At 32.5% G+C, this 21,391-nt stretch overlaps 1 protein-coding gene across 1 annotated transcript in view; it reads left to right on the top strand.

Annotated features, from left to right (window-relative positions):
• Window positions 1-19,588, top strand: part of LOC148628057 (nischarin-like) — a 32,944-nt gene extending 13,356 nt beyond the window's left edge. The window contains exons 9-17 of the mRNA XM_088584118.1: window positions 800-925; window positions 1,635-1,830; window positions 3,371-3,429; window positions 4,474-4,602; window positions 11,765-11,875; window positions 13,560-13,611; window positions 15,376-15,512; window positions 16,159-16,193; window positions 17,003-19,588. Coding sequence (XP_088440244.1) covers window positions 800-925; window positions 1,635-1,830; window positions 3,371-3,429; window positions 4,474-4,602; window positions 11,765-11,875; window positions 13,560-13,611; window positions 15,376-15,512; window positions 16,159-16,193; window positions 17,003-19,478 — 3,321 coding nt within the window. The 3' untranslated portion in view covers window positions 19,479-19,588. The remainder of the gene's footprint in view (window positions 1-799; window positions 926-1,634; window positions 1,831-3,370; window positions 3,430-4,473; window positions 4,603-11,764; window positions 11,876-13,559; window positions 13,612-15,375; window positions 15,513-16,158; window positions 16,194-17,002) is intronic.
• Window positions 19,589-21,391: the final 1,803 nt, after the last annotated feature.

Below are 21,391 nucleotides of genomic sequence, written 5' to 3'. Positions count from 1 at the left end.
GTCGACAAATTTTGATTGCCACTAGAAAAAGGGAGGGATGGGTAGGGTCGGGCAATTTAGCCTTCTGTGGCAGAGCCCAAAGGTACCTACTCCTATCGAATACCACAGCTGGGTTCATTAACGTGTGAGGAACATGGCATCTTTCCCAACATGGTGCACCACTGTGGTTTGCGGTCAGGTTTTCTGTATTATAGCCTGACAACCCCAGCATGTAACACACCAGGGGTACCCCATTCTACCACCTGGGGCACACAACCCAGTTGCTCTGTAGGCAGAGCACCTAGCCCTGGCTAGGTTTCTGAGCACTATTTAGTCACCTTTTGCGAAAAGCTTAGCGCTTCTGCAGGCCTATTCTTTTGACACCCGGACCTGCACAGTGCAGTACATTTTGATAACCAGGTTGATATGTTGTATATCTGATTTAATTGATACTCCTATATTGTTTATTTTAGGATATTGTCTAATAAGATATTTTTATAAGTCCCCTACTGGTGATATTTGATATTTTGTACATTGCATTACTATGGCAAGTTACAGATCAAGTTCATATATTTTTCTGGTTTGTTTGATATTTTGCCCAATTATGGCCCTTAGACTTAAAAGGTTAATGCAAACTTGAAGTTTCCTCATTTTTCTTGTTAACAAATTTTGATTGAGGATTGCATTCTGTTCCCTTCAACAGATATTTCTTTCAGTAGGGAACTCCCTATTGCCATTCAATATTCTCAGAATGCTTGTTTTATATATTTTGATGATCTTTCATTACAATAGACATTTTTGTTTTTGTTTTTTTATATAGGATATTGTCCTACAAGACATTCATCACTGGAAGGCAGAGGATGGTACAATGGTTGTTGCCCACTGGGAGAACTTGATAGAGGTTGACATCAGTCACAATTCAATATTACATATAGATGATAGTGTGGTAGGTACAATTATACATTTCTTAAAAATAGAAAAAAAAATTTACAGACAAACAGAAAATTGTCAAAAAAAAGTACTGAAATGTCAATAGTGGTGAATGTTTTCTGTACCATTGTATTTTGGTTTGTGAGAAATAAAGATATATGATTCATTAAACTAGCAACGTCACATAAAGGGGATAAAGGCTTGTAGTCACTTAGTTAAATAGTTTTGCATGTGTTCTTTTGGATTGTTTTTTTTCATATTAAGAGATACAAAATGGCTTGCAATTACCGGTAGTTTATTTATAGCAAGGAAATGAATTATTCCGAATCATATTTTGATTAATCAATCAAATCTTAAATGGAACATTGAACTCCCCAATTACCATAAAAGCTTACTGTTTCAAGAGAATTATTAATGATCTTGAGGTTGTTTTTAGCCTTTCAGGTTGCTTAAATGACATAAACTGTCACTCTGTACACTACACCTTTGTCCTGTAATGAAGTGTGAGAATTATTACTTTTATTCTGTCATCAGACACATTTTGAAATTTTCTATATATCACAATTTAGAGACCTACTGCAATGTAGAGTGCATATAAAATAAGGCAATCAAAATAGACCTGCTGCTTGCAGTAAAAAATCATTCACAATTGTGTACCACTAATCTTTTTATGTATTGAAAGAACAAATGTATTCCAACTTTTGTCATTTTTTTTCAATTTCCAGCAATTATTTCCTAGAGTGGAAGTATTGGATCTGAGTTTTAACAAACTAGATAGTATTGACCACCTGAACTGGTTGAGCCAATTGACCATACTTAATCTTTCTTACAATAACATTAGTCATCTTGACTCCCTACATACCAAATTGGGCAATCTAAAGAAGCTTAACCTTGCTGGCAACAAGTTAACTAGCCTCACGGGTAAGGAAATCTTTGATAGGAGAAAGTATCCATGTATACCAATATGGTGTAGAATTTATGAACCAGTCAATTTAGAATTTAGACATTTCCATTGGTAGAGGTGATTCAAAGTTCTGAAAAAGCCATCAAGTAAATATAAGGAGAATAGGTATGGTGAATATGTCAAAGAGACAACAACCCCACTGGGATGAAAATGTCAGCCCAAGGCAAATCATTGGTCTTCAATAAATGATGAGGAAACGCTCACACCACAGGCTTCAGCTGGCCCCAAAACATTATCATGCACAGGTACAGCAAAAGAGTTGTCCCTATTTATTTGAGTAACATAAAAATAAACTAAAGTTGAGAACGAAACAAGGCATACAGAGGCCAGAAACTCCTAATTTTGACAGGCACTAAAAAGCGGCAGGGTCAAAGTACTTATCAATGCTTTTTTGATCTACTTATGCTATATTTTTATGTAACTTTATCCCATTCTCCATACAGAATTGTATTTTGAAGAAAACTGTACATTCATCTCAGTCTTCAGTTAACCATATCAAGAACAATTACTTTTGCAAAGTGCAATTTTATGTATAGTCCATATATTTATTGCCACTAAAAGGGCAACAACTGAATGACACACTGATTAGGTAGTAACTTTTGTGGGGTTTTGGCATGCATGAATAACCTCCCATCTGTTTATAAAAGAATGCTACATAAAATGCTAACTTAAAAAAAAAAAACGACTTAGTAGCATCATGATGCCTTTCCTATGTATACAATATATTGAAAATATTTATGAATGAATAGTTATCCTTCATGATGACATTAATGCTACAAGTGATTTATTATATTAATTTTCATGGTAGCTAATTTTCACGGCAGCTAATTTTCACGGTTTCTGCGGGTATTAATTTTTTTTGCAGTTTTCAAGGTTGAAGAAATAAAGTTTTTGAATAGTCTCGATCTTGGCAGTGTGTGATTCCTCTTTTGATTATTTATTTTACCGTTATTATTTCAATAAACTGTTACAACTGTGAAAATTAATATGTTTACAGTAGATATCAGTGATTTACCAAATGATCCTTGTGTAAAAAAAAAAATTTGGTAATTCGCACTGTGAAATAAATTTGGTAATTTGGCCCTCAGACTTTCTGCTGCCAAGACGTCACATCATGAAAATCAATCCACTTATCATGTAATTTAAAAATTTATGCTGAAAATAGCAATAATTTAAGGGGAAAATCTTTATGATAAATAGGTTAATCGAGTGGTTATCACGAGTAACCTAAATATGATCTTCATATGCCAAGAACGCTTGAATATTTAACTTTTGCATGGGTCAAGTTCAACAGACTTGTTGAATATAGGTATTCTTTGGCACTCATGATTTTAATTTGGTTATTCATTCTTTACAATTAATTATCCCATTAGTATTTTCTGGTCATACATTTCTAAAATATTCAACAAATGAATTTTGTGGTCATTTTCCCTGTTAAATTGAATGGTGATTTATTTACTTTACATTTGTCACAATATTTTTAAATATCATTTGTAGGTCTGTCAAAGCTGTTTTCTCTTGAAACATTAGATGTCATGGACAACAATATTTCTCTGGTATGTTATATGTAAATTTTCTTACTTAAAAATATTGTCTTGTTTAGTTCAAAAATGGTATTCAAATGATGTTAGTTGAACATCACCTGTATTTCTGTTTTATTGAGATTCAATGAATAGGGGAGAAAATGTCTTTGGATTGATAGTTTCAAATATTTTCATTCAAAAAAGCTTATGTATACACATTTTCTCAGTTTTTTTAATTTCAACAACTTTTTTATAAGATGCTGCTTCAAAGTTTGAAAGAAAGAAAACTATATATTCTTGTATGTGATTTATTATAATATTTATTTAAAGCTCTGTTTAACTTATTGCCTTTATATACCTGTCTGTTGATACAAATATTTTTGTTGTCTATCCATCCTTTAATCTCTCCCTTTGTCAACACATCACATTAAGAATCAAAACTATTTTGAAGATGAAGATAGTGAATTGTTAATAAAAGAATTCTCCATTTTTCTTTTATTATAATTAGATATTTTTATTTCAGAGTTAAGAAACTGAATGATGTTAAAAAGTTGTGTAGAGTACATCATGAAATACATATATCTTTTTGTATTTATGATTTACTGTAGAAGAGTTTTTATTTTCAAATGTTGATACTGTGAAAGTACTTTTATTCATGTGTATTGATTTTCTTTGCTTAGGGGAAAATAATCGGTATGGATTCTTGAAATTGTAGATTTGACAACTCTATCATACCAACGAATGGAAAGGTTCGATTTCCTTGAGAACTAAATTTTATAGTTTATCAAACCCACAAAATCCACAAAAATTGGTACCCCATGAAAAAAATACTTACACAGTAATTTAAAATATTTTTTGTTTTATTGGGGAATTTTTTTCACATAATTTAAGTGATCTTTTATCTGCCATGTATATGCCTAAGGAGGAATAACTCTAAATGTTTAGGATTTGTAATTTGAGTGTTTTTTTTTTCCTGCCCATCACTTATTGCGATTATAGCAAAAATTAAATCATCTGAAAAAAATAAAACAACACTTTAAATGGTATGTCATTCCAATGACTTTTTTTATTCAACAGATATCTGAAGTAAAATATGTGTGTGCATTACCTTGTTTGGAGCATCTGTATCTAACAGGAAATCCTGTTACAGCTGTATTAGACTATAGAACTAAAGTATTGGCCATGTTTGGTGATAGAGTGATAGAGGTAAGTTTTCTGGATTAGACTATAGAAATAAAGTGTTGACCATGTTTGGTGATAGAGTGATAGAGGTAAGTTTTCTGGATTAGACTATAGAAATAAAGTGTTGACCATGTTTGGTGATAGAGTGATAGAGGTAAGTTTTCTGGATTAGACTATAGAAATAAAGTGTTGACCATGTTTGGTGATAGAGTGATAGCGGTAAGTTTCTTTGATTGGACTATTGAAATAAAGTGTTTGTCATGTTGAGTGAAAGAGTGATAGAGGTAATAAATTCAGTAAAAAAACTCCCATTGCTTCCAATGCAAACCCATATTTTAAGTGATGCCCCTTGTGAATAAACCTTTAGAAATCAAGAAGTTTTATGTATTACTCTTTAGGATTGATAAACTTTTACCTTTTGCAACTTTCAAAACATAGGGTAATTTGGCATTTTTTGGCCATTTCCATGGCTTGTTTACATACATTGTGAAAATATACTTAGTTTTTACCCTAGACCCCTGCTCTGTTTAAAGTGCTGTGAAAAAAAATCTGAAAAGCAAAATGAAGAACTGGCATATTCTGAATAGCAAGAATGAAATATCTTTCAAATTACATTAAATTGAAAAAAAATACTATTCAATCCCATAGCCACTGGTCTTCACTTCAAATAGATTGTTCTTGCTAAAAGGAGCAGTCGTTGTGACGTCATGAGTATTTACTATATTTGTACCTGAAGAACTAAAATGTTGGCCACGTTCAGTGATAGAATGATAGAGGTAAGTTTTTTGGATTTTGTGAGTTTGTGGTTTTCACTGAAAAGTACTGACCAGGAAAATAGTGTGCATCAGGATTGCTTTTACATATTTTCACTTTGTTTGAAAATTCTTCTACTTGAAAATTCTTCTAATTGAAAATTCTTCTAATTATGAATAAATTTATTGTGTGAGTTAGATGATATGATTTTTTATATCCCACCACAAGATGTGGCGATATATTATGTGATACCATACCAGAAGTTGCCCTTGCATTCATCCATCCAGGTGATAACTTGAGAACTGATCAGTGTTTTTCATTAACTAAGCAAAGTTGTTTAGCAGGGGCGAGTCCAGGTGAGAGCGTAATGGGCGTATATTCCCTTCTCATCTGGAAAAAATCACTACCGCAATCTGCTAAATATTGTATTGAATATGGCAATTTAAAACATTCTTTTCACTGTTACATGGCAGGGTATTTTCTAATGTTCCATTAATGCCCTATTTTTTAGGAGAGTGTTTTCATGCAAGAAGTGTTCATAATTTGGTAAGAAGAACTCTTAAAAAGAATAAAGTGTGGGTATTCAGATTAGTCTTTTCTATGCATGAAATAACTTAAAGAACGGGAAATTGTAATTAGATATTGTTTTCTTCATCTGTCAGAAACTTTTTAGTGTTTTTATTTCTTTTACCTAATGTTTTAAGGACAAAAATAGAATATTTAGTTTGGTTAAGTAAATACCACCTGGTCAAGTCAAGTCATATCTATTTATAAGTCGATACATTATTAAAACAAATGATGAGCTTTTAAAATCGACATTATATACATAACACGACATGAAATAGAATATATTTCATATAAAATGCATACAAATATAGACATACATAAGTAAAGCAGACATTAGCTATAAGGCATGCCATACAAATGCAAGTTAACTAAAAAAAAGCATTTTATACAAAATAAAAAAAAACATGTAAATAACAAAGATATGTATGATCCACCTGATATGCACTAGAGTCTAAAAGATATGTGCTATTTGCTAAAACTGCATTATACATGTATATCCCTGCCCCACTTTCCAATGAGTCTCCTAAAATGCTCCAAAGACATCCCTTCCCTGAATTACTGTGATAAATTGTTCCATAATATTTGGGGCAGCATATCGAAAAGAATGTGAGCCATATCTGTTGGTTCTTACCCTTGGTTGTTCTACTCTGTTCGAATATCTGAAAGAATATGAGAAGTTCTTAGATTTGATGAGGTCTTAGTAAGTTTGGGTATTTCTATTGATAATCTTCAAATTTGTATTGCAAGAAGACGTAATTGTCTAATTCTCAGTTGTGGGACTTACAAGTAAATAAAAGAATAATATATTGTCAATCTTCCAAGATTATTCAGATGAGTTCCAATCCTTTTTAGAACATTTAGCTGTTGAGATGCTTTTTGACATATTTTTGAAACGTGAGATTTGAAATCTTGACAAAAATCAAAAGTTACTCCTAACAGCTTTATTTCTTCCTCAAATTTAATAATGTTATCATCTAGATCAAATGATATGTTTTCATTGAAAGTCTCTTTGCCAATAGCTATTGTTTAAAACTTATCTGGATTAACTTGCATTTGATTGACAGACTTGTTTGATAAGTACTTTGATTTCAATCTCAAGAGTATTTACTAGGCTTTCTACAGTTTCAGCATCATATGCTAAGGTATTGTCATCTGCATATTGTATAAGTTGCTATTATCAATATGGTTAAAAATTTCTTTATTGAAAATGTTACAAAAGCAAAGGACCGAGAATTGATTCTTGAGGTTCACCTTTATATTGTGATAAAAAGTACAATGAACAGATCCGATTTTTACACATTATTGCCTATTACTTAAACAGCTATTAAAAAGAGATAAGGCACTATCTGAAACACCATATGATTTGATTTCAGTAACAATAGATTATGTGGTTAACAGTTGAAAGAGTACTGTGAAAGTATTTTAATTCATGGATACCAATTTTCGTGGATTAGGGAAGAAACACAAATTCACAGATTCTTTAATTCGTGGTTTTGAGATTTTCAGTGTACACATCATTAAAATTTCCTTTTCATTGGGAACCAAACTTCCTGGTTGAGCTTATCCATGAAAACCACGAAAATGGTATCCCACAAACAATAATACTTTCACATTAATCAAGAGAACCAAGATTCTTGTGGAAATCAAAAGAATTTAATCCAGGTACAAAGACAAGACAGCCTTCAATAAGTCCATTAAAATTGCAGCAACAAATTAATTTTTATCCAGCTCTGTTCTTCAAATTTCTGATATTTTTATTAAAGTGTCCTGGCAACTATATCCATCTCTAAAAGCTGATAAATAAACATAAAAATTTTCAAAGAAATCATATATTAGTATATAAATTGCTCTTTCAAAATGTTTTAGATTGATGATAAAACACTGATAGGTCTATAATTACCTTTTGTAAGTACCTACCGGTACACTATCCTTTTTGTGCACTTGGACATGTGCAACCTTAAACTTATCTGGAAAACTTGAGTACATAAATTTGTAACCAACTAGGGATTTCATACTGTATGCCTTTACCCTGAACAATTATTGAAAACTGAACTTTGAATTTGGATTTATTAAAAAATAAAAATTGAGATCTGAGCAGTAGACTCATATGAATCTTTCTTATGAAATGGACATAATGTCATGACTAGCTACACATTTTAATTCATTAATTTGACTGTTGGTTTTAGCCTTGTATTGGTATACTGCTAACTATGGCCAGGTTGTTCAAACATCTCCTCTAGAGCTACTGAATAGATTTGCATGAAACTTATAATGACTGTTCCTTAGAGTATCATGCACAAAATGACTGTTTGGATTTTTGATTGGTTGAAAACATGGCCACCATTACTAAAATAGAACATAGGGGTTAGACAGTGGATTTTTGCATATATCTCCAAAACTGTCAGGTTTAGCCAAATTTTGACGAGTAGAAGTATTCAGCATGATGAGATCTATTTTTGGTCAAATTTTGGTGAAAATCTGTTGACCCATGTTGGAGTTATTGCCCTTTTTGGATGTTTTTTGCTGTTTTTGATGTTATAAATTAAAAAAATCTTCTCAGAAACTACTTTACAGAATTCAATGAAAGTTGGTATTTTTGTTCTTTAGGGTATCCTTAACAAAACGAATGGTTAGATTTTTGATTGGTTTAAAATCATGGCCGCCTTTACTAAGAATAGAACATAGGGGTCTTACAGTAGTTTTTCGCATATATCTCCAAAACTGTTAGGTTTGGCCTATATCTTTCATTTCTGAAATATCCTTATTATAAGGCCTACAAAAGTCTCTAAGGGATCAAAGTTGTCAGACAACTCCATGTAAGGGTTATTGCCCTTGAGATGTGAAAAATGACGTTTTTTTTTTTTTACAGTTTTCAGCCTATATCTTGAAAACTATGATAGATAGAATGAAACTTTCAATTGCCGAAATGATTCTTATTGTAAGGTCTACAAAATTCTCCAGGGATCAATGTTGTCAGATGACTCCATATGAGAGTTATTGCCCTTGAAAGGCAAAAAATTACGTTTTTTGCAGTTTTCAGTCAATATCTTGAAAATAACCGGGTATAACAGATAGAATGAAACTTCAGATTGTTGAAATGATCCTCATGATAAGTCCTACCGCAGTCTTCATGGAGTCAAAATTGTCGGAAAATTGTTGTTAGAGTTATTGCCCTTGAAAAGGAAAAATTTAACAAGGTGAGCGATTCAGGCTCCTGGGAGCGTCTTGTTTGTGGTGTTTGTGATCAATGTACTATTGCATAGTTTTAAATTTGTGACTTTTTAAAAATTAGGGCATAGTCTTTTTGAATGAAAATATTCTCTACCACTTTATACATTACAGCTCTTACTGTGAAAATTGCCATGAAAATTTCGCTGTTTACACAAACAAACTTTCATAACTTCTCATTGTATCTAGTGATCATACTGTCTGCTTATCCTGTCATCCCCTGTTTTCATGCACTAATCCTCAGAAATTGCCTTGTGGAAATTGATGAAAATTTCTCTTTCTTTATCACAGGATTTTGTAGTGTGCCTCTTAGTTTGGTATCCATCTGAATTAATTTGGGGTTCACAAGTTTGTCATTTGTTGATGAAAGTGAGACCACCTTCCTTTCTTAGACTACTTTGTAACTACTGAATGGAATTTGATGAAAATTGCACTAATTCTTTATCACATAATGCCATTTGGCTCTTCTTATTTTGCATTTCTGTCTGAATTATTACTGGAGATTCATCATACAAACATGGACTCCTTCATTTGTTGACCAAGGAGATCATCTGTCCTTCTATGACTTCTCTGAAACCATTAACTGGAATTCAATACGCATTTCTCATTATAGATAATGCCTTTGTTCATCTCCTGTTATGCATTTTCATTGATAAGTGAGTTCGCTTACAGCATTACAAGCTTTATTCATCTGAAGAAAAGTTACATTGTAAATATACACTGAAGTTTAAAATACAGTCTATCTTACTGTTCTATCTTAATATCCCTTGTTAACATTCCTAAACCCAACTTCCTTTAATCTTTTGAACATGGTACATACTTAATACTCTGGAAAATCTTAAACCCTTTTTAAGGTTATAAGTCAAAAAGTCAAGGTCAAGGTCCTATTTTTAAACAACTAAGATATGGAACACTTTGATTTGCCTTAAGTATTGCTATATTAAAAACCACAACTGTTCACCATATAAATTTTTCTCCAGTATTCTTTTATGCTTGGAATATTCTTTAGGCAGTGTATATCCTCATAGGGATTATTAGATATGGCTAATCCTTTAAGAATTTTCTCTAATTAATTAATCAACTGGGAATCAAAGGAAGGATAAAGTTTAGTTTCGTGAGGTGTAGTATTGAAAGCATGAATTGAAAAAAATCGATATGTCAGTTACTTAAAACTTCAAATTAATTGTCAGCTGCGCCATAGAATTCTCTTCTGTTGTTCCTTTGATCTATAAAATGAAATTTCAAGAAAGTAATCTAAGAGTACATGTGCTATCCCAGCCCTGAATATTGTAATTAAAATATTTCCTCAAGATTAAGCACTAAAGCTTATGACAAGTAAAACTTAATTAAAGGTCACTCTGACATTTGATCTCTTGGAAGGATATTGACATCTTGACTATCTTGAACATAAACAAGTATTTTTTTATTGTTACATCATGAGAACATTTTTTTTCTCCTGCAAGAAAAGATCTTATATCATAAGCAAGGATGTAATTTCTGCCTTTGTTAATTCTTATGGTAATTCAACAGAAGAGTTTTAACAAATCCTCATGTTTTTTCCAGTTAATTATTAATTTTTCAGTTATATTTTTGGCCTATAAGACCCCTTTGTGTAGTTTTGGCCTGTAGGACCCCTTTGCATATTTTTGGCCTATTGGACCCCTTTATGTAAAGTTAACCTATAAGACCCCATTATTTGAATTTGGCCAATAAGCCCCCTTAATTTCCCTTCTTCTTTGTTACTACCTTGTTGAATAATAAATAATAGTTACAGTAAAAGACTAAAGCTTTACCATAGCCTTAGTGACCTGAACTTATTGACAAGTCTATAGAATAGATACTGAATATTACATGTCAAAATCTGTATCACATGCTGTATCAACCAGAGACTCCTATATCATCCCAAGGGCCATCGGCCTGTGGGGTGATATAGGTCAAGGATTGATCGGCCTGTGCAGTGATATAGGTCGAGGGTTGATCAGCCTATGGGGTGATATAGGTCGAGGGTTGATACAGCACGCGATACACATTTTATAGGGTTTAAAGAGACACGTATAATACATTTGCAAAAAAGTTACATTTTAATCTAAATATACGATATATATTTATAATAACTTAATGGGTAAAATTTTAGGTAAGTACATCAATAATATCTAGAATCTACAACTTTGGTTGTCATGAAATGCATCATGATACAACCTCACTGAGTACAAAAATTCCAATAATTTGTAAGAGTTGTGTCCCTTACCCTAGGTTTACCTCCTTAAGAAAGCATTCAACTGCTTATTTTTAATATAATGCTTTAAACCATAATGCACAGGAATAGAAATGGTATATTACATTTTACCTTTCAGGAGTTATTGCCCCTTTTACTGCAGAGAAAGAAATTTTTCTTTTTAGGTGTGAATCTAATTGAACCAAATCTTTTCAAAGTTTACAACAATAATGTGGACCTTTAAATACAGACCCAGTCTTACTGAGGTGTACTTCACATTTTTCAATCAGGCACCATATTTGGGTTGCAGGGGTGTCTATGATGACCAGATCCAATGCCTCTACTACAGTAGTTTTAATCAAAGGCTACAATATGTATTTATGTAGTTAAGGTTAATTAAAATATAGAAATGTCTATTGACAGGCAATTTTAGACAGAGAGAAACCTACAGAAAAAGAACTTGATACAGTGAGAGTTGTACAGGCTATACAGAAATCAAAAGAGAAAAAAGAAAAGATGCAAAAAGATTCCAGTGTAAGCATGCTATTTATACATAGTTATCAGAATATTATGGCTGTGGTCTAAGGAGCTTTGGAGCAAGTCATATTAGAGCATTAAATCAAGAGTAGACAACTCTATTTCCTGAAGATTACTATATTATTTGCTGTAATTTATCTTTACCTTTTATGTTTTTTTTACAGTTGTTATTATTTACCTGAAAATTGTGGCTACCCTTTTCCTTGTTGAGATTAGTCTTGTATCATTGAATTTTGTTTTGAAACTTGGTTCTAAACATTATGACAGAGAATATTGAGTAGGATTTTTTGTCAATGTTGGAGGGGCCACTGTGAAACCCTGTTCAAAACATTATGACAGAGAATATTGAGTAGGATTTTTTTGTTAGTATTAGAGGAGACATTGTGAATTTAGTTACAGAGTAATTGGACAATTACACATTTTGATATGACTCAACTAAAAATGTACTATCAGTATTTAAATATCATATCTCATCTGTTGGTTAAAATAATTTTAATTTGAATGATATTTAAAGGATGTCTATTTTATTCAAACAAGAGGGTTTTATTATATGTGGTATATTGGAATGGATCACCTTGTCCGTATGCCATTCCATTGATCCAGATTTCCTCACAATTATCTCGAAACCCAATGAATGAATTGATTTCAAAGTTGGTGTGTGGCTTTATGTAGATGGGACATATATTGTAAGAGATATTTGTTGTCTAATATCAACATATCATATGAATAGGATATATCTAGCACAAAGCACAAAAAAAGACAAATTCTGAAAACAGAAAAAGAAAAGAAACCCTTGATGACTTGTATTGTACTATAGGTAAAAGCCAAAATCTTCTTTTAAGTAGTAGTCTTCGTAAAAATCATTCAAATCTGTAAAATGTGATACACCTCAAAAAAAGCTATATATTTTTATTTTTGAAATTACATGCAAGTTGTTTCATGGGTCTATACTATGAATTGTGTAATTATTCATTCCAATCTGTCTGCTCTTAGAAGATAATCAACATTGAAAATCCAATCAAGTCTATTGTATTTGAGTGGTATTTACAGAGTTATCTTCTTCCTTAATTTTGAATTCTACAGTGCAATCTATATAGTTTTTATCTCCTAAGAACACAGGTTATATGAAAAACCGAATGTTAATTTCTGTTTACTATGGCAATTTAAACAAAATATTAAAAATAAAAATATGTAGGCTTTTCACCCATGAATCACATTTTGCATGATTCTTAGCTGGAGTGCTACTTAATTATGAATGAAGCAAACTCAGAAGGTGTATTTTCTGACTGAAGTTAGAATTTTCAATGACTTTATGATAACTAATTCAAACTGCCTCATGGGTCTCAGAGTATCATGCTTGCCTTGATTGCAGGGGGTCATAGGTTTAATCCCTTACTAAGTCAAACCAAATACTTTAAAACTGTAACTGCTATTTTGCTAAACATGTGGCATTTATGGGGATAGAGTGATGACTGGTTGGCTTCAAGTAAAAAAATTGTGTCCAAGTATGGCCACATGCCTACTTGCCAGCTGTTGCTTCTCTGAGCTAGCACAATAAAAATCCAATTCAAGGCAGGGTCTGTTTGATTGGCAAATGGTTCTCACCCTGAAATGCATGAAATATCTGCGGAATGATATTAAACAATAATCAATCAACAACTTTTTAAATAATTTATTTCAGCATTCATCGTATGTTAGTTTGAGATCAGAGTCCTTGACCAGTCAATCTTCAGGTAATAATGTATGTATCTTCCTTCCTCTGTCTTGTGGTTTGTCGTCTTAATAGACAAAATTACACTTCAGCTTAGGTGCATTCTGCCCTATCCACCTGTTCATTGTGGACAACTTTTCAGAAGTCTTACAAATGTTAAAGCCTTTTATGATCTATAAAGCAATATTAGCCATCAAAATGGTGAAAATAATTGTATAGTGTTTCCATGCAATGTGGCATTTGTAATGTTTGATATTGTTTATCTTCTCAAATGGCAAAATTAATCTGAGCTGTAGTGTGTGTAGATGCTAGAAGTATGCATACCTGGACCTAGTTTCAATTAAAATCTTTAATTGAGGGTCTTATTAAAACCCTTTCTGAACCTCATTTTTGACCAATCAGCTACCGGTAACTTAAAAAATTTAAGGAAAACTCAAGGTGTGGAGGAAAATATCGATTTGAGATTTTTTATATGAAATCAGGTCCTGGTATTTTGTTAAGGATTTGTAGTACTTAATTTTGCATACCATGTTTGATCTGTGATTAAAATGTAAGATGAAAAGAGCATTCTTATATTTTTTGTTTGGTTTCATAATTTTTTCAACATAAAAATAACAACACAACATAAGCAAAAAAAATCATTTCATAATGGTTATTGAGAAATTATTTTTGATGACTTTGTCTTATGTAATTTAAAATTTTTTGTCATGGTAAAGAAATGTTTATCATTTTTACTTTCATAAGTAATCAATTAGAATAAATACAATCTACAACACACTATGAATGACCATTGTAATATAAGATTCAAGCATTTTGTTGCTTAGATGGTTACAACGTAGTCTCATATTAACTTATACTTTAACATTTTCAATTTCCAGATTTAATATAAGAGTTTGAAAGCAGTGAGGGTCTTAGGTCTAAAACTTTACGAAACAGAGATCAACCAAACACTGCACATAAGTTCTGTTTTTGAAATAACCTAGATCTATTGCCCTGAGTCCCAAAACCCTGTGGTTTGGGTTGGACAATTACAACAAACCTTTCTATCAGAAAAGTGTGAAGAATGATTTTAAAATTGATAAAACACTACTGAAGTTGGAAAAATTTTGTAAAAACACCCTCCCTTCTCATTTCCCCTTTACCCCCCTTCCCCACAAAAAAATAAAGAAGAAAAGAAAATCTTGCTGTGGTCTGGGGTTTGTTTTTCTTGGAGGCTGATATGTATCATATACATTAATTTAGCACCTACATAAAACCAAACCCTCTCACCACTTAAACTTTAATGCATTGGATAGTTATTAAAAACTGAATTTATTTACTTAGGTTCACCAGGGTCAGCTACACATGTAAATGTATAATTGATTATTTTTGTGTTATTGTGTGGTCTATGTACACCTGCAGGAATAAATTCCACAAATTCTGGTTAGGATTTTTTTGTACATTCAAAAGGTATTAAGTTTTGGTAAACGAAAATACATTCCATAAAAAATCAGTGTAAAAGTTCAGTATAAATTTGTGTGTTTCAATAACCAGTCAGAACTATTTAAACACTGTGTTCTTTAATGTGCTTTAACTTTATGATTGTTTGTTTTCTAAACTTTTCTTCAGTAAAAATTGTTTGACATACATGTACTATTTGCTTACTGAACATTTTGACATACATGTACTATTTGCTTACTGAACATTTTGACAAATAACACAGGTTCAAGAGCTACAAAATTAAAAGGTAGTAACAGAAGTTGATGGATAAAATAGGTTCCAGTATTTGAATATTTACTACTTTCAGAGTTAGGTTGGAGCACAGTACGCCCCCATAGTCTTTCCTCATCTAGTTACCAAGATCCATCCTCACAGAAATCATCAGACCAGAACAGGAAATCCAGCTCATCAATTTTATCATCACTTTCTCAGACATCAGCCGATGTAAGCTATGGCATGGTGACATAATTGAAGTTTTGATTCATCAATTATTTTTATTTAAAGATTTTTAATTGGTCTGTCTTTCTTTTATTTACACATCATGTGTAGATTTGGATGGAAGTTTCTGTTGCTAAAAATAGGGTTACATCTTTATTAATGCACATTATAATATGGAATTAGATGCATTATCATAATTCTTAGTTTGGAGCCAGTATATCACTAACAACATATTTACTTCTGCTTTTAAACTAAGTTTTTGGTAGATGTAATCTTATTACACTCTCACATAACCCTCACCTTGCCCCTCTATCCATCATACTGCCCATCTGAGTTTCATTGCAATTTTAACTAAGTTTTTGGTAAATGTAATCTTATTACACTCTCACATAACCCTCACCTTGTCCCTCTATCCATCATTCTGCCCATCTAAGATTCATTGCAATTTTCTTGACTCCTAATAAATGGATTGATTTCAATTTGGTATGTGGCTTTATATAGATGGGGCATGTGTTTCAAGCTATTATGGTTGCTGTTGGATATCAACTTATCCTTCCCCCCAGTGTAAGTGGTGTATACATAACAAGTCATCATTTACAAAAAGTTTTTTGACTAACATTCTTTACGAGTATTGTGTATATTTTTTTTTCAGGTAAAGCATGATAATTTAGAAGAACTAACTTCAGTGTAAGTATATGATGTCATTTGTTTTTTTTTTTTAAATATGAGATTCATGGACTTTAGTATTATAAACTTTATACAGATTGAATAACATATAATGAAAAAAAAAATTAATCTATAACTACAATATCCACTGACAGGTATGTTGCCTCCTTTAGATTAGGTTAAAATCATTTACATCTTGCCAATTATTCGGACTTGTAAACATGTTCTTTTAAAACAAGGAAAAATGCATTACTTCTGCATGGTCTACACTTTGTTTGTTACTTACTTAAACACAATATTATTATTTTAACAATGTGATGAGGAAGTGTTAAGGAGGTAAACCTGGGTAAGGGAAATAATTCTTGAAATCAGTGAAATGTTTGTATCATATTCAATTTCACCAAAGCCTCTTAAGCTTTCATTTGTAACAGAATGAAATCAGTTCAAGTTACTTTGATGCTTACATGAGATTGATGTAAAATACTGAGTACAAGTGTTCCAATGATTTGTAAGATTGTGTCCCTTACCTTAAGTCTACCCCCTTAAGTTATTACAGTGAAACACATCTTAAGTAAATACTGAAGACCCTGAAGGCCTTTCTTAATTATATGCTTTTTAAGTCACCAATCCTTCTGATCCATTAAAATAATTTTGAACCTAGCAAAACCAAACACCTGTGTCAAGCAAGCATTTTAAAGAGGGTTTGTTAGATATCACTGTAAAACAAAAAGAGAAGAAGAGGAAAAGGTGCTTATATTTATTTATTTTGACATTTAGATGTAGTACATTTTCTGTATTCACTATTTTACACTACATTTCATTTTTTTTAGAGGTCACAGAATGACAGACAAGATGTTGAAAACTTCAAAGGCTAGTTCAGCACTAGAATGTAGCAAGCTGCCGACCATACACCATACAGAATTTACTTCCTGGATGCAGAAAAGGTTGTTTGGGACTTTATCAGATTCTGAAGCAAACATGGAAAAGATAGTGGATATACTGTGGTGCATTGCTGTCCAGTATTCTAATCAAAAGTCACTGGAGGCCAGTTGTGTTGTGTTAACAGAGAGAAGAGTCTTTATCCTTAGGCTGAAAAGGGGCAAATCTGACTTTGAAAATATACCAGATATGGAAACATTCTATATAGTTCCCTTGTCCAACATTCATGAGGTATTAATAGGTGCATGCTATTCCTTCATTAGACTTGAGGAATCATTTGTCTCCTCCAGTGGAACTTTTGCCCTAGTTGTGACTGATGCGGATGCTGGGAAAGCTTTTGCAGATGCTATCCAGAATGCTTTGAAATTGGATGAGGCAGCTGCAGCTAATCCTCCAGTGACAAACCATTCTCAATATGGTGACCTAGCCAAGCATATATTTAAGCTTGAAGATGAGCAGGGGTTAAGTACAGGGCGTCTTGCCTTTGCAATGTGTGTAACTATAGCAGGCATTGACCAAATGACTATGTTGTTATTGTCTGAGAACTCTGTGTATTTAATTGACTTGGATTGCCTGTTCTGGCCTAAACCATCATACATAACAGTGCTTGAGGATATTAAATCTCCTAACTTCTCATTCCTTCAGAACCATTCCATTAATTCTAAAATTAGCGATATAACTATAAACATAGACTTCAAAGAAAATCCTCAGAAAACTCATGGAGCACAGAAAATGGCAATGAAATTAGAAAAGTATGGATTTTCTATGATATTTCATGAACTCATTGGGCCTGTGGGTTTCCATGTTTCATTCTTTTCTAAGAAATCAAGAGATACATTTGTAGACAGATTGACAAATCTTAGATCAGAGCACGCACATCAGATGTCACCAACCATACGAGAGGAACCTGAAGGTGGTAATGAATCAACAGACAGTGTTGATACTTCGTCAGAGGATGACTGTGGAGATGTCAGTGTTGGAATAGTCCCCCATCAAAACTTGTCCCCTCGTCATGATCGCTCTTTCACAGTAGCTGGAACTAATGCTCAAGCAGAACAACTTAGTTTGTCTGGTTTAACAAAGAAAGTTATGGAAATACCATATCTTACAAAGCAGCTGACTACACATCTTCAAAAGTCCCTTCAAAGTTATGACCTCATCAGACCACTTACATCAAAACTTGAAATGCTATCAAAGTCAACTGGTAGTGATATTGCTCAGTATTTTCACTCTGATATTTCCCTTATTGGGTCTGAGCTTGAACAGCTGCATCATGTATTATGGTGTACTGTTGTTCCTTACCAAGATGCCAAAACTGAAATAGTCACTTTAGTCATGTTTAGTACAAGATCCATGTACTTTATTACAGAACAGTTGGTCAAATCACCAGTGGTTGAAAGGCCATCATGGATGACACACTCTCGTAATAAATCAGACTCTGTCATTGGTTTCCAGGTGAGGCATTTGGACAAGCATCACACATCAGGTATTATCCATAGCTCACAGAGTCGAGGGACAATTATCAGGTCTTACCATGTGTTTAATTATGGTGATCTGAAGCAGGTCAATATTGGGTTGTTTGATCAGTGCATTAGATTGACAGGAAAAGATCAGAACTCAGTTTATACCCTTGTTACTAGGGATTCCATGGTAACAGAGAAAGCATTGCAATACATCAAGTCAATGCTGTCAATATTCCAGGCTTCTCCAATGCTAGACAAAAGTTCCAGTGACTTAGAGCAAGATTTTTATAGAGCATTTAACAAAAGGACCAAAACGACAGTTGAAGGAATGGAGTACACACATCCAAGCCGTGTACAATTTGTTTATCCTGGGGAAGATGTAATCACAGACCTCCTTTATGTTATCACAGACCACTTAAGATTACCACTGCATGCTAAACGCAAGGCAGACATCTTGATGTATGTGCAGGGGTATATGAAATCCACAGAACTAGATGAAGGAGATTTGACCTCAAGCTCAATTGTCTTGACCAATCAATATCTTTGCATAATAAATGAGGATGTTGTGAGTTACCCACTGCCAGATTTTGTTAGAGGAATACCTAGCACACCTAGATACTCTTTGACAGAATATAAAAAAGTTGATTTCTTGAAAAGATTGCTTCTCTTCAAATCTAATAGCAAAATGGTAATGCTCATCTTCTCTGATGAACTCGATGAGATAATTGTAGATGCAGATCATTTTAGCCTCGACAGCGATTCCAAAGGTAGACAATCTCCGCCTGAAATGGAACTTACATTGTTTATCAAAAGTCAGAAAGAAATGGATAAGTTTGTATTGCTACTGAGGAATCAATGGAGAGATTTACAGCATGGAAATGAGTTGGAGGTACATGTTTTATAAACTACCCCACGGGCTTTGCAATATCATTTGAGAGATGCTTTCTATCTATATATATTTTAAAGTCGTGATACCATTTTATGTTACTATTGTAATAAATTTATATAATTTAGCATTTTGCATAATTTATTAACATGCATATGTTATTGATCATAAGGATTACCAAAACAGAAGACATTCCCGTATCTGAGTTAAGCTATTATTGGAGTATCTGGATAGTATTATTCATAGGGAACAGACTTTCATGGCTTTGTGGTTCTTACAATTCCCAATGAAATGTACAATTTTTCTTGAAAACTTAGGGGTTGTTTTAATTAATATCAATGAATTCAAAACTCAACGAATTAAACAAAATTTTAGAAACCACGAATAAATTGATATTCACAAATTCAAAACTCAACGAATTATAAAAATATTGAGAAACCACGAAAATTTGATACTTACGAATATAAACACGTTAAACAGTATGCCAGGAAGATTAAATAATTGGCACCCAAAGACTTATCCTGAAACATTACTTGTTTTGAAATAAAATTTAAGTTACAACCAGTTAATTGTTAAAACAAATAAACTAAACAAAACAAAACAAGACATACAAAAATAAACAGAAAGCAAAAATGTTTTCATAAATCAGGATCAATATCATTATCTCGTTATATTCGTCTATCACTACGTTCACACCAATTGCTAGATATCTTATTTCCCATTATCAATACCGTGGTCTGTAATAAAATACATTTTTTTTTCAAATTACTAAACTATTAATTTTGTGCTGCATGTTAAGTTTTCGCATTATTCGAGATTTGGTTTAGACAGGTTTCAATGACTTGGTTCATAACCTACTTTACATGGAACGTTTAGTTTTGAACCAAATGTAAGGTTCAAGTTCATAAAAATCATTGTAAACACTGTCTAGTTTCTTTCAATACATATTGATGTCCTATATCACGATTTCAGTCGTGATTAAGATCTTTAAAAACATCGACTTTGAACAGCGTAACAGATTCTTTTAAAAATGTAACAATGAATGAAAATTTGTAAACTTCTATTTTTTAACTATAATTTTCAGAAATTTAAATTATGACATTGCAGCAGTTGAGATTTGCACACAAAAACAATCGCTTCGATTTTCCAAGCATCGCCAAAATGGTACGAGGAGTGTAATTGTATTTATTCATTTCCTTGAAGAACGACATACGACCTAAAATAGGATCTCAAAATGTTACCGAGATAATTTATAAATATTACATCAAATAAGACAAAAACCATTGTCTTAACTCATCCAGTACATGGTTCGTCCTTTAAAAATCTTATTGTACAAATGTATATGAATTATGGTAGAGACTTGACACGTGCACGTGGGAGTGCAAGACGGAATATATTCAACTATTCTGTATATTAAAATCCCCAGTGTGTAGATTGAAATCTCCAATCAATACTTATTAAATTTTGTCAAGTTTAATCATGTGACCTTCAACTATGGATCGTAATTCGATGGAATGACATTTTTCCTAGTAATCACCAATTATTTAAACAGGTGATTTAAAGGTAGCGTGCTCACCTCGTATACTGAAAGTCTTGGGTTATAACCCCGACCGAGTCGCACAAAAAACTTTAAAATTGGCAGTCATTGCTTTTTCGTCAAGCACGCTGTATTTAAGAGCATAGATTGACGACTGGTTGGCTTGGAGTCAGAATAATGTGCCTGAGTGGAATGATATGATTCCTGTGAGCTAGCACAATAAAAGAGGACTGAAGGAAGAGCATTTAAAAAAAATTCGCAACCTCATTTTCGAGGATTATAATTTAGAACTAACTATGATTACGTTTGACATTGTAAACATCTAGATCTTTTTAAGGATTAAGAATATTATTTGACAAAGTTTGGAAAGATGGCCTTCTTGTAAAACTTCTTT

The sequence above is a fragment of the Perna viridis genome, chromosome 1 (genome assembly GCF_037379345.1).
Source record: "Perna viridis isolate PV_CMFRI_1.1 ecotype Kerala chromosome 1, ASM3737934v1, whole genome shotgun sequence".
Lineage (NCBI taxonomy): Eukaryota > Metazoa > Mollusca > Bivalvia > Mytilida > Mytilidae > Perna > Perna viridis.
The sequence above is the reverse complement of the archived record's forward strand: the minus strand, read 5'-3'. Positions and strand labels throughout refer to the sequence as shown.